Source organism: Galeopterus variegatus, unplaced genomic scaffold (genome assembly GCF_000696425.1).
Source record: "Galeopterus variegatus unplaced genomic scaffold, G_variegatus-3.0.2 Scaffold10978, whole genome shotgun sequence".
NCBI lineage: Eukaryota > Metazoa > Chordata > Mammalia > Dermoptera > Cynocephalidae > Galeopterus > Galeopterus variegatus.
This window is the reverse complement of record NW_007737089.1, coordinates 12,553-25,996: the sequence shown is the minus strand read 5'-3', so window position 1 is coordinate 25,996 and position 13,444 is coordinate 12,553. Positions and strand designations below refer to the sequence as shown.

Genomic DNA, 13,444 nt, shown 5'->3' with positions numbered 1-13,444 from the left:
GAGAGAATTATATTAAGTGAAACGAGTCAGGCAGTGAAAAAGAAATACCACATGTTCTCACTTATTGGTGGGAGCTAGAAATAAATAAACACACAAACAAATAAGGTGGGGGAAGAAGACACAACAATTACAATTCCTTGAAGTTGATACGACAAGTGAACAGAAAGGACGTTGTTGGGAGGGAGGAGGGAGGGAGGGAGGTTTTGGTAATTGGGCCACAATAGTCAACCATATTGTATAGTAACAAAATAAAATTAAATTTAAAAAAAATTGGGGATTTAAAATGAAAACTCAGCCTGACTCTCGCTGCGACGGCGGCATTCGGGGGTGTCCTGGAGGGACAGAGCCACAGTTGGTGGCAAACGCTGCCCTCCTCCCGCTCTGCCCCTCCCTCCACGGACTCAAGCTTGTCCCTGTTGAAGGACAGAGCTGGGGAGAGAGCACGTCAGAGCCTCGCCTGCCCAGGGCAGGTGGAGTTGGGGTTGACCGCACCCTGGGCCAGCTGGGCGTGGGCAGGGAGGATGGGCACAGCCTACGTAGGTTCGTTTTCCCAGCACAAGGAATCCCGTTCTAAAGAATCGCCACGGACTCAAGCTTGTCCCTGTTGAAGGACAGAGCTGGGGAGAGAGCACGTCAGAGCCTCACCTGCCCAGGGCAGGTGGAGTTGGGGTTGACCGCACCCTGGGCCAGCTGGGCGTGGGCAGGGAGGAGGGGCACAGCCTACGTAGGTTCGTTTTCCCAGCACAAGGAATCCCGTTCTAAAGAATCACTAAAAGATCATGCTGCGTTCTGACAGTCCGTGACCCTGTTACGTCCTGTCATATTCTCTGTCTTCTGTCTCGTGCTCTGTTCGCGATACACGGCATCTCCTTGACCTTTTCTGGAGAGGGGAAAAGTAGATTGTCATGAGCCTTTCTAAAAAGAAAAGCACATTTGAATGAAAATGATTTTCTTTATTTTCTCCCGAGCAGCAAGTTCCCACACAAGGAGAAATAAAAAGTTGCTGGAGCTAATGAATTTGAAAGTGGCTTCCCTCTGGTTTGAACCACTTGTGTGGCGGCTGGAACCGCATTTCTTTACAAAGCCACCTCGCCTCGGTGAAGCAGCGCGCCCAGCCCGAGCTGCAGGGCAGATGCTCGGCGCCCCCTGCCCTGCTGGCAAACCAGGGCCTGCCTCCTTCCTTGCTCCCCGCACAGGGTCCCCGGCAAAGTCCCCTTTCCCGCAACCAAGGCACAGAACATAGTGAGTGGAAACCAAAGCCCCTCATCTCACTCTGGCGCGGGGACACAGGCTGGGGGGCGAGGCGTCCCTTCCACCTGCACCAACTGAGCCAACGCCGTGGCAGCCTGGCGTCTTGCTGGTCAAATCTGCGCCTTGCTTGTCTATCTCAAGTTCCATCGGCAACTTTCACGGCAGAGCAGGAATGTAACAGAAAAATAAATCGGTGCCTAATGGCCTCGGAGAACCAAGGGGTTAGCAATTACGTGGCATCTACATGCTAATCTACCAGACTCGGGCTCAAAAGAGCTCGAGAGCCTACTCCAAATTCCTGCAGTGATAAGGGGCCGGCTGCATTTAGCCGGGGTTGGGATAAAAGATTTTTTATGATAATTATCGTAGTGAGGAACATTTTTGCATTTTCTTTCAGTGTGATTCAGAGTTTAACTGGGGGGGTGGCTGTTGGGAGACTAAGAAGTGATCTTGACAGAAGAGAGTAGGAAAAGTCAAATATTTGACGTTGGACCATTATGTGTGGAAAGCAATTAGCCCACAAATGTTCGATAGATTATTAGGAAAACGCAGACCCAGGTTATTTAATGTCGGGGGTGGTAGGAGGGTGGGGAACAGGAATTGAGGTTTTTAAAAAGCCTTTTGGAAGAAAGAAATTTCATTATACAAATGACATTCCACAGTCGAGCACCCTCCTTCAGTTAAGTGGATTTATCTTTTGGAGTTCTCGGGCGGTATCTAAGATTCATACGTCTTTTCAATAATTATTTTAAGGAAAACGAGACCTTCCCCTGCTATCCAGATCTCGGCAATTTATTTTTCCTTTCTCCATGGCCTCATTAAAACCGCCCTTTAGAGGAGAAAACAGATAGGACCCGGCTCATAAGATTGTCCTTTGGTGGTAACTTCCTTTCAGGCAACTCAGGGGCATAAACTGCTGCTGTAGAAAGGAAGGACTTAATTGCTGGGCCAAGCTCGGTGACCTGAAGGGTAAATTAAGGCAGAGTTCCCCAGGTCTGGTCTTGGAGCCACCCTCCTGCTAATTCCAGTGCCCAGCTCCCTGGCCGAGCCAGTGCCACGTCTTCACTGAGACATTAGAGTGGCTCCTTAGAGAAACCTGCAGCTGGTGACATTAGTCACTAAGCCTTGGTGTGTCTGTAGGGGAGGGGAAAGGGAGCCGGAAGGAAAAGTCCAGCCTCCGTCCTTTCTCAGCATGAGGACTCAGCTCTGGAATGGCTAGAAAGGGACACTGCTTCCCTGTTCACGTGTGGGGTCTCCTCCAAAGGACAGAAGTAGCTGTGGAACCTGGAGCCGTGCTCAGCAAGGACCCCGTGGAGCTGGGGACCAGTCCTCCCTTGCCAATGCAGCCACCTCGAACCAACCACTGCAGGACCCCAGAGGGCAGGGACGCGTTGCTTAACAACACGGAGGAAGGAAAATAAATCTGTTTCAGAAAATCTCGTCCGTGTGAGACAGGCGTTTCCTCGAGGGCCCTCTCGTGTGTGGCTGATGGAGAAGGGAAACCTACTGGCCGCAATTCCTCCTCGACGGATACCGGGTCGGAAATCGAGAGGAAGGGAAGTCAGGATTTCTGCAGCCCTGCGCGGGACGGCTGTAGGACACTGGAAGACCTGCCCCAAGTCCTACATTTTCCTTCTCACCAAATAAAATTTCCCCTCACGTTTCTTGGACTTTTAACTAATGATAGCATCACTTTGACAGATACGTGTGCGATCACCCCCACGACAGAAAGCCCCAGGCCCACGACTGGTTTCTTTGACGACAATGCTGCTCTTGCTGATAATAACAATAACAGTTTTTTAAAAATGACTCAGGACTCGAGCCCTGCAGAGATCTAATTCAGCATGAGGACAATTCTCCCGCATTATCTGAAGCCCTATCTTAAATTCGGGATGTGGTTCCTACACCCGGGGAAGAACACAGGAAGCCTTAGGTCAAGGAGTCGGTAGGCGGGTGCAGTTTCTGCTGGCCTGAGACCTGCAAACACAGGGCCGTAGCCACCAGCGGGGGATGCCTGGGCCTCGTTATGTGGCAGGAAGTGAGGCGAGGCCAGGGTGCCCCTCTTCTGGGTGGGGTGGGGGCTCCCGGGGTCAGCAGCCCAGGGGTGTCTTACCATCCAGACCAGGCGGCACCGCGCTCAGATTGTAGGCTCCTTCCTTCACGTGCACCAACAGCTCCTCGCCCGGCTCTATGTCCTTAATGACTTTATAATAAATCTAGGGTGGAGAGACCAGAGAGAAAGGGTAAGTGGGGGTGCTTGCTGTTGTCTGGAAAGCCACTCTGTGTGCACTCAGCCCTGCACACTGTGGCACAGCTCACGGGGAGGCTGGCCCGCGGCCCACTCGACCCTTCTGCTAATTGCCACTAAGAGGGTCCCCTCTGGAAGTTCTGCAGAATATGCTCAAAAGGAACTGAGTCCCTGTTTAATTTGTTTTACCCAGTTTGGGGATATTGATAAAGGCGGTACAAAACTACACACGTGAGGGTCAGCATCCAGGTTCCCAACCAGGCAGCGTCCCAGGGAAAGAGCGAGAGAGACTTTCATCAGGAGTGGGCCTGGGTCGGCTCTTAAGTTTCTTTCATGAAAGTGTATGTAGGTGAGATACCCTTGGCCACTGGGGCTATGGGTGTGGGGTGAATTTGGTTGCTTATGAACATGTCCATTAACTGGCACCGGCCCCATGGGTCGGGACACCAGGCTGCAGAAGCTGTGAGCAAACGGGGTAAGGGGAGTGTGTGCCTGCTGCAAGCTTGGTGCCCAACTGCTGGCCTGGGGTCTGAGATGAGGGACACTCCTGAGGAGGGGACAGGACTCAGGGTAGATTCTGCAGCCCTGGGGTGGAGGGGACTTTATTTGGAATGTCGAGCTTTGAGTAGCACTGTCCTGAACCACGTCAGCTATAGGTGCCAACGTGTCTCCTGGAAAAAGAAAGTTGTCTTGGGGGTGTTGAAGTGGTGGCCAAGGTGAAGAAAACTTTAGCAATTCAGAAAGGAGTGGCCAGGCCATCTGGGATAGAGGCCAGGGAATGGGCACCACAGGCCTGAGCGACTTTGGGGGAGGACAGGGCCCCTCTTTGACTTTGTCAGACCCTGCTCTGTAGCCCCCTATCCTCTACAGACAGCAGCAACACAGGTCCTCTTAGTAGGGGTTCCCGTTCCCCACATAAGCACAGCGGACCCCAGGACTCTTGCACCTTAAGCCTGGAAATGTCTGACAGTGGGAGCATTTCTCTCAGGGAGATCCACTGCCCACCCCTGCACGTGGGTGTCTGGAGCTCTAATTTGATAACAGTAACCTCAGGGCCTCCAGGAGCCTGCAGGCCTAGCCAGGGGACTGGCTGAGAGGCTGCGAGAGACCCAAGAGAAATCCACATGCCCTGGGAGACCCAGGGCTGAGGCTCCCCCAGGCTGACCCCTGGGAGGTCCTTCAGCATCCTCCTCCTCCTGGAGAGGGGGCTGAAGAGGAGGGAGCAAGCGAAGGGAGGAATGTTCTCCAAGAAAACCCAGGTGGTCTGCACTCAGGAGGCAAGGGTTTCCAGGGACTGAGGGGAGGGGACTCGGCTGTCCTTGCGGTGGCCCTTGCTCGGGTCTGCTGCTGGACATGGTTGGGCCCCCCAGAGATGAGCTGAGCACAGGGCTGCTTTCCCTTCTGCATGGTGCCCACAACAGGCTATGCCTCCAGGACACCCAGACTCAGAACTGCACCCGTAGAAGACACACAGGTGCACGTATGTATCTTACTGATGTGTAAAGTCCCTTTACCATGTGGTTAGGAGAGGCTGTTCATTTGGCAATTACTCTCAGGTAAGTCTCTAAAACAATGAAGAGACTTAAAAATGGAGAATAGGAACTGGATCATGGGCGTGCAGGTGGACGTGAGGGGAGGGTCGGGCGCAGGGAGGCTGCCCGTGGGTCCCCACTGGAGGGCACGTGGGCCCTGTCCCTGCGCGCTCTGAGCTGGCCCTGGGCAGGCAGCACATCCTCCGCCCACCTGGCTGCGGGGCTCCAGCCACCTGACACCTGTCCCCACCCCAGCTCCAGCTGCGAGGGCCACCCGACTTCCCTCCTCCGACCCCCTCAGAGGGCCGCCGGGCCTCCCAGGTCCCCACACCCCGGCTCTGGAGGGGGTCCGGCCTCGCGGGTGACCCTCCTAGGGCTGGTGCGGACATCACCCCTTGAGCCACAGCGGGCAGGTGCCCCCTCCCAGGCCTGAGACCCACAGAACGGCCGCCGGGTCCGCGCACAGAGGACACAGGGCAGCTGCATGGCCTGAGAGACTTTGAGCCAAAGAAGGAATTAATCGCACGCAGGGTGTGGGGCAGGGCCTAGGGGGGTGTCCCTAACCTGCTTCCGCCTGGAGCGGGGGACGGAGGTGAACAGGACTCAGCGCAAACTTTTCCAAACTCAGCTGCTGCGTCTTTGCAAAGAGCACAGAGATGCGCGCAAAAGCCACCCATGGTCTTGAGACCTGCTCCCACCGGTACAAAAGGCTTTATCAGCGAGGCGAGCACGACAAAGCCCGGGGTCCTGGGCGATGGGGTCAGGCGACTTCCCGGGACAAAGGCCGGCCTCGGTGGGAACCAGGCGTCTGCAGGACTGAGGCCTGGGCCACCTCCTGACTTCCAGGGCATTACAAGTTGCGCATTTACTGTACTGCCTCGGGCCCCTTGCGTGCAGGGCCTATAATAAATTATTGCAGTCCCTTAAAAATTCCTGCAGCGGGTCTGTAATCCTCCTTCCAGTGAATGACCCTCAGTCAATCATGTTCAGACCCGCCGGCCAGGTTAGCATCGTGGGCAGGCTGAGGCCAAGAGCTTTCACAAGAAGGGCTGAGGCTTGTTCAAGGAAAATGAAGCCCTCCAGTGTCTGATACCCTTTAGTCCCCAATGGCGGCCTTAGGGGAGGGCGACTGGCCGCAGGAAAGGAAAAGGAATGGAGTGTTTGCTTAAGTGACAGCATCTAAGTGTCTGTCCCCTTCCAAACAGTTACCTTTCTGCACTATTTAAATCCTGTCTGAGTCCAGGGGCAAGGCTGGAATTTTCTCTTTGGTTTAAGGATCTGAGGGTGGGGACCCTCTTAACAACAGCTGAGTTTATGAGCGCCAATAAATGTCTGCTCTAAACGGCTTTAAAAAATAATGATGCCAAACAGGCTTGATCTGAAGTTAAGTCCTTGTTTCAACACTCCAGGTCCTCTTTGCAACAACAATGCATTTATTGAACATGGGTGAACGCCACCAAAAACAGGTCCTCAGAGTTATAACTGTATTTAGCGTGACCCTGCCTATAGGGTCCCCTTTTATCACTTTCCAGACACAAAGAGGCGGCTCCTCGTAGGTAAACGGAGCTCTGAGACGAATTAATGGCCACGTTCTCAACAAAAGGCAGAGAAATTGCCTGAGAAAAGTTGGATTGAGCACAGGCCACATGCATTTAGACTGAGCTTTTTCTGAAAATGAACATCATTGCCCCCCCGACAACATTCTTTAAGACAAAGAAATATGTCACGTTTACCATGGCTGTCAGCTTCTGGATGCTTTCTTCTTAGAGCTCTTTCATTTTTTTTTTTAATATCAAATCATTTCACGAGGAAGGGGACACACTACTTTTAAATATGAAGCTTTGAGTTTCACAATTTTCATTCCTACTTAATCTTAGAATTTTAAAATTTAAATGGGTGAAAAACTCCATCAAATGACACCGAAAGTCAGTGCACTGAATACAGGCTGCAGTCGCCGTTCTCCCCTTCTGGGGAAAAATTAATTTTTTTTTTTCATTCAAGGGGATTTCTGGGCTACTTTAAAAAATACATAATCTTCTTTGACCAATATAAGAAACTTGAAAGGTTATTCAAAGGATACATGTGAAATTTCTCTCTTTAAAAAAATCAACCTCTCACCGTCCTGGGTTTCAGAATTCAACTGTGCTTGAATTTGTGAAGGCTTTGGCATGGTGCAGGGGTGGCTTTTCTCATAAAGGACATGCGTGCAGCGAGTGGAATTTGAATTCTTCTCAGATTGTTCCTGACACGCAAATTCGTCTAGTGATCCAGTCTGCCTCTCACCTGTTCTTCGAGAGAGGACATTGGTCCATGGTTATTTATCCCTGGGCATTTTTTTTGTTGTTGTTGTTCTTGGAGATCTCCAAAGAGGCCGCTGAGTCTCAGCACTGCCTCGTGGCTTGAAGGACTTTGGAATTCTCACCGTGTATCTCAAATACTTGTCCCCAAACTGTGAGTCAATACTCCCTGGGGAAGGGCTACGCACTCTCGGAACCCTGAGGCTGGCTAAGGGGCTGAGGATTTGGTGTTAAAAACCAACCCTGTCGATGCTGCAAGAGCCTGCAGGAAAAGCACCCGCAGCTGCCCGGGCTTTGGGCAGAGGTCTTCATGTCTCTTGCCCCCACCGCGCACGCCTTCTCTTCGGGAGCCTTCCTCTGGCCTGTTTTGGTTGCCTGCTTTCTCGGCGCTGAGCCAGAGCATGGGGACAGCAGTTCTGGGCTCCACACCCTGGACAGGCTCCAGGGACATGCGGGCAATTCCTTCCTCTGGCCGAGAGAGGAAAAGGCTCCTCGGAGTCCCTGGGATTTGCCACTTTCCTCTCTTCCCTTGCGAGGCTGAAGCAATTTTATTTGTGCCTAAATCTTTATTACTTTGTGGCTTTATATTCTGACAGCATCCCAGCAGCTCAAACATTAAAGGAAATTCTATAAGCTTATCTATTTCTTAGTTATGTAGCTTGGATCTGGATTATTAAAATAGAAATGATCAGTCCACGGTTAGATTTTCTTTGTCATTCTTAAATGGCTTCTTCTAATCGGGTATAGCATCTGATTAAGGAGAGAATACAAATTCCGGCAAGTGGTTATGGGAGGTACTGTGCAGCGCAGTCACATTTAAACTTTGTTCCTCGCCAAAAAGAGGATTAGTTTGTCCCAAAGAGAGCCCTGTACAATGTGGCAGTTTTTCTGAATCTTGATACATTTTGAAAGTCTTTTGTAAACTGGTTAAGAAATGCTGAAATGAATCCTGTACTCTTGCCCTTCTCCTGTTCAAAGGGGAAAATTGTATCTAATTGTTGGAGGCTACCATGAGAATCGACCAAATAAAACATTTATGATTATTAATTTAAAAAACTGTAGAAGATAAAAACAAAAAAACTACGGACATGTCCGGGGCGGGGGTGGGCAGAGAAAGATGGTGGATGTCGGATGCCCTCCATGTAAAATTCCAACCCTGGCAGATCGCACACCCTGACGGAGAAAGGGACCAGGCCGTGGCCAAGGAAACGAAATCGGAAAGAAAATGTCCTTCACCGGCGGGCTGCGCTGGGCGCGGGAAGCACCAGGTTTTCATTAAAAGCAAGTGCTGGCTCTCGCTGTAGCGGTGCCGTGTGGCTAGCCGTCAGCTGATCTTCTAATAAGATGCCTTCGTCCAGCACACTCTGACGAGGGCCTACCCTGCTCCACTTCGGGGAGACCCAGCCCCTCGTGCTCAGCTTGAGTGGCTGCAGCCTCCTGACCAGCGGGCTCGGGGTGCACTGGCCCCTCTGCTTGGCCCTTAGAATATGCTGGTGTCACTGGGTTGTCCTGGGCAGCCCTAGGTGCTGTACGGGCAGGAGGATTTGGCTGCTCTCTGGGTTGGGGTGCCGCGTGGGGCGAGCTAGCGTCCCGGCCCTTCTGGGGTGCACTGGGGGGTCTGGCGGCCCCCTGTTGTGCTCCCCCGTGTGTGTGTGTGTGTGTGTGTGTGTGTGTGTGTGTGTGTGAGCTCAGCCCCACCTCCTGCCAACCCCGGCCCCACGGGCCAGCCGACATCCCACCACCAGCGTTCTCACCCTATTGAGGCGACGTGAGAAAAAGAAGGAAAGTCTCTCGGTGAATAGCTCTCCCGCCTCCCGCTTCCTCCTGTGGGCACTTTGCTTCCAAGCTCTTGTTTTCTTTCCTAACATTAGAANGTGTGTGTGTGTGTGTGTGTGTGTGTGTGTGTGTGTGTGTGAGCTCAGCCCCACCTCCTGCCAACCCCGGCCCCACGGGCCAGCCGACATCCCACCACCAGCGTTCTCACCCTATTGAGGCGACGTGAGAAAAAGAAGGAAAGTCTCTCGGTGAATAGCTCTCCCGCCTCCCGCTTCCTCCTGTGGGCACTTTGCTTCCAAGCTCTTGTTTTCTTTCCTAACATTAGAACAAGTTCAGGAACAGACCCTGTCTGTGTCTCCTGAAACATTTCAAACCAACTCATTTGCTCATAATTGCAGGAGAAAGAACCACCCAGGGGTGATCTGAATGTCTTGAATTTTCCAAAAGGAAAGTGGGAGTTGAGGGGTGGAGGGGCGGAGAGGCCCTGGCTGGGGTGGGGAGGGGTCCTGCACCCAGAGGGGATGGAGATACCTCTGGGTGCTTTCCTGCTAAGGTGAAACAGTGAATCTAAGCATCATGATGACAGCTTCTGACATGCTTGGCTGTCAAGCGAGGCTCTCCGGCCGCCATCTGACAGCCCCCCCCCAGAAAAATCCCAGGAGAGTGGCTCAGCCACCCCTGCTGTCTGCTGTGGACGTTTTGTTCCTAGCCACCAGGCAGGAGAGCTGGCAGCCTCTAGGGGCTCGGTGTGCCCTTGGCCATGGACTGGCTGTGGCCTCTTTATGCATATAGAAAGCCACAAGTCACCATTTAGGTGACAGGGACCAGCCCAGGAAAAAATTTGTGGACTCATGTGGCCTCTGCTGCTGCTCGGCTCCCATCCAGAGCTTCAAGGAGATGGTGCTAGAGGAGAGAGGGCTGGGGTGACAGGCCGGTCAGTTTTATGTCCCTGGGGCCAAGACTGCTCAGAGCCACAGAGCGCCGTGCCAGGAGGAGGACTCTTCCACCCAGATGAGAACACGGAGGGGGAAAAGGACAGCCCAAGTCCACAGAGGAGATGGCCAAGTTCACAGGAATCCTGAGATGGGGAGGGCACGGAGCCCCGGGCCACCCTGGCTGGGAAGGAGGACGTGTGGCAGCCCAGCCTGCCCCGCCTCCGTCCACTGGCCAAGGCAGCAGGAGGTGGCACGCTGGAGAAGTCCTCGGGGAAACTTGCTGGACAGTCGCTGAGCCCCTTCCAGCCCCGGGCTCACTTCTTCTCATGGTCACGTGCCCCCACCCCAAATGGCCACACAGGAGCACAAAAGCCGATCTCCTTCTGTATTAAGGCAGGGGACTCAGGCAAGTCAGATGAGGTTGGGGTGAGGGCATGTGATCAGTGGTCCGAGCAGGTTCCTGGGAGACATGAGCTGCACAGAACCAGGAGGGACGTGGGGGGACGGTGTCTCTTTGCATGCACAGCACCCTGCAGTGAGCTGCACAGAACCAGGAGGGACGTGGGGGGACGGTGTCTCTTTGCATGCACAGCACCCTGCAGCCAGTGGAGGCCAGGAGAAGACCCTGACAGGCCAACGAAGATGTGACTCCCCCACCTCCAACGCGCCCGTGAGGCATGGGTCTCTCCCAAGACACGGGACCTTCCGAGTGTGCCCAAGTCCTGACAGCCACTAGCAGAAGATTCAGCAGATAGCTGGAGTCCGGATCCCTGGTCTGCACATGGACCCGAGTCTTCAGTTCAGAGCTGTCTCCCTCCTCTGCTCATGGAGGGCTCTTTTCCTCTCTCCTCTGGGGGACTATGGCTTCCAGAACATTCTCTTTAGGATGCTGAGACCCTCTTCTGCCCCAGTCTCCTCTCTACTCTGAAAATTGGGGCCAAGGTCATGTGTCTTGACCTTCAAAACAAAGCTCCTGCTTCTCTGACTTTGAGCGTTTTCCCTACTGAATACCGTCTGGCAAACTTGAAGCTGCTTTATGGAGCTCAGATATTCAGATACGGACTCCTTCCCTTCGGTGTCCATGCTGTATTGGACGTGGTGTGTGTACATGTGCATGTGTGTGCGTGTGTATGTGTGGGGGTGTGGTATCCATAAGTACCAGGAAATCCTGGCAGAAACTCTTGGGATCATGGAAATCTGAGAAACCCCATTCATATCGTGTAATGTTTTCTTCTCAAAGAGAAGCCTGTCTTCAAAAATCTTTGTTTTATTATTACTGTTTCAGGGAAGCTTTTATGTTACCTACAAATGGGGTCAAAGTAGTTTGCTTTCAGGAGCCCACTTCCACGGTCAGGACCAGGCAATGGAAACATTCTGCTGAGGCCCTACGTGGCCACCCCACGAGAGAGAACAACCCTATTTTTGGGAGACTATTTAGAAAACAGTTTGAATCTATGATACACCTTTTGTAAAAGTCATTGAAAGGTATTTCTAAAAATCATTGCATTTGACCAACAAATATTTATTGTGCATTTCTAGGTTTCCGAGAGCAGTTTTTCATATTATGATTAGAGTTTAAACCTTATTATTCAAAGGAAAATAAGTCCCGCAAAGTGTGCATTTTCCTTTGACAACTGAAATTCAAAGCTTGAGGCTTTAGGACGGGAAGCTGAGCGCCTGATGGCTTCTCAGCAGCCCTTGTCCCTGTGCCCACCCGGCCAGTTTCCTCTGGCCTCTGCTTGGCTCCTGCCACGCGGTGTATCAAGTCCAGAGGCACACCTCTGGGGGAATGTTGGCGGGAATCTCAAATACCTTGTAACAGCTGGTGTCACCCGCTGCTGTATGAGGGGTGTCCCGGGGCAGAGGGCTCTTCTCCCCCTCAGAGGGGAAGGGTCTCAACACAAGGTTGAGGGGGTTGGAAATGCCCCAGGTGGGCGGTTTCCGTGGTGCCACTTCTTAAATGTGCATTCCAAGTTCCTTCTGAGTTTGTGGCTTTAAGTCAGCCCGTGGGCCTAAAACGGGGAAAATTAATTCCGTGAGGCTGTGTCTGAGAGAAACGTCTAGCAGGTGAAGAGGTAGCCAGAGGAGTGTTGACAGACTGGGTACTAGAGCCAGGCATGTTTCTGTCTCTAGGATGGGGCTTTGGAAAGAGTAAGTGTTGTGGGATAAAGGTGGGGTGAAATTAAAAGCAACCAGTAAGAGTCAAGGATTATTATTTTGTCCTCGCAGAAAGCATTTCTGTCCTCTGGTCCTGACAACGGAAAGACAGTTTGCTGCAAAGCAGTCAGTTCCATTTGGACCCCATGTGTAGCTTAAATAAAAGCTTCCCAGAAATAATAACAAAACAAAAATTTTTAAAGACAGGTCTTTTCTTTGAGAAGATTATACCTCGGTTTCTTTTTTTAAAAGCTTGACACATGAAGATACCTACTGTATTGCTTAAGTTTAGTTCGAACTTTCTAATAAACATTTATTTCTTAAATAAAAAAGTCTGGACCTCTCATTATTCTAATCTGTTTCTCACAAAAGCACGTCCTGGTCCCAGCCCTGAGGTACACCTGTGGTGGTCCCCAGCTTCTCAACAGACAGCCAGGGACACACGCCCTCCAAAAATCCGCACTCCAGAAGGGGTCCAGAAAGACCATCTTTCCATGTGCCTCAAATCTAACTCCTTCACTCAAATTTCACTTTCATCTGGAAGAAGAAAAAAGTTTTTTTTTTTAAAAAGTTCTGTTCTAAAGTTTATAGTTATTCTTTTGCTTTATTTCTGTATTTTTTTTTTTTTTTTTTGCAATCAGAAAAAGTTATTTCAAAAGCTAAGGCCACTGAAGTCCTGGTAGCAGAGACGAATTCATGCCCCCATCCAGAACCAGCTTGTGTCCAGTGGAGCAACTGCTTGGTCCAGGCTGAGCCCCACAGCCAAGAGGGAGACTGGCCTCATGTGGGGGAGGCCGCTGGCAGCCTGCTGGGGCCCGGGGAACCTCCCTTGGGTTCAACCTCTGCGTCTGTTAATGCAAAATTGTTTCTCTAAAGTCAAAAGCCTTGCACCACTTTGAACAGTTTCGTGGGGGAGACCGCTGGCAGCCTGCTGGGGCCCGGGGAACCTCCCTCGGGTTCAACCTCCGCGTCTGTTAATGCAAAATTGTTTCTCTAAAGTCAAAAGCCTTGCACCACTTTGAACAGTTTGCATGGTCTGTGTCAGAATGTACCTTTTCATGTGGTCTTCACAAACACTGTTTAAAGCAATGGAATCCTTTTTCACAAATAAAAATCTCACGTGTAACCCCAAGATACGGTAGGCAGAGGGGAACGGCTCTGACGGATGGGCTGGGGGCTCCAGGCACCCCAGAGGAATCCAGTGCTCTGGGAACACAGGATAAAAGCTGCCACTCGGGAGGCCGGGCT

The 13,444-nt window shown here is 51.9% G+C and overlaps 1 protein-coding gene across 1 annotated transcript in view; it reads right to left on the bottom strand.

Annotated features, from left to right (window-relative positions):
• Window positions 1-13,444, bottom strand: part of LOC103610349 (PR domain zinc finger protein 16) — a gene marked incomplete at both ends in the record, with an annotated part of 41,592 nt that overhangs the window by 26,910 nt on the left and 1,238 nt on the right. Inside the window, one exon of the mRNA XM_008594532.1 lies at window positions 3,365-3,467. Coding sequence (XP_008592754.1) covers window positions 3,365-3,467 — 103 coding nt within the window. The remainder of the gene's footprint in view (window positions 1-3,364; window positions 3,468-13,444) is intronic.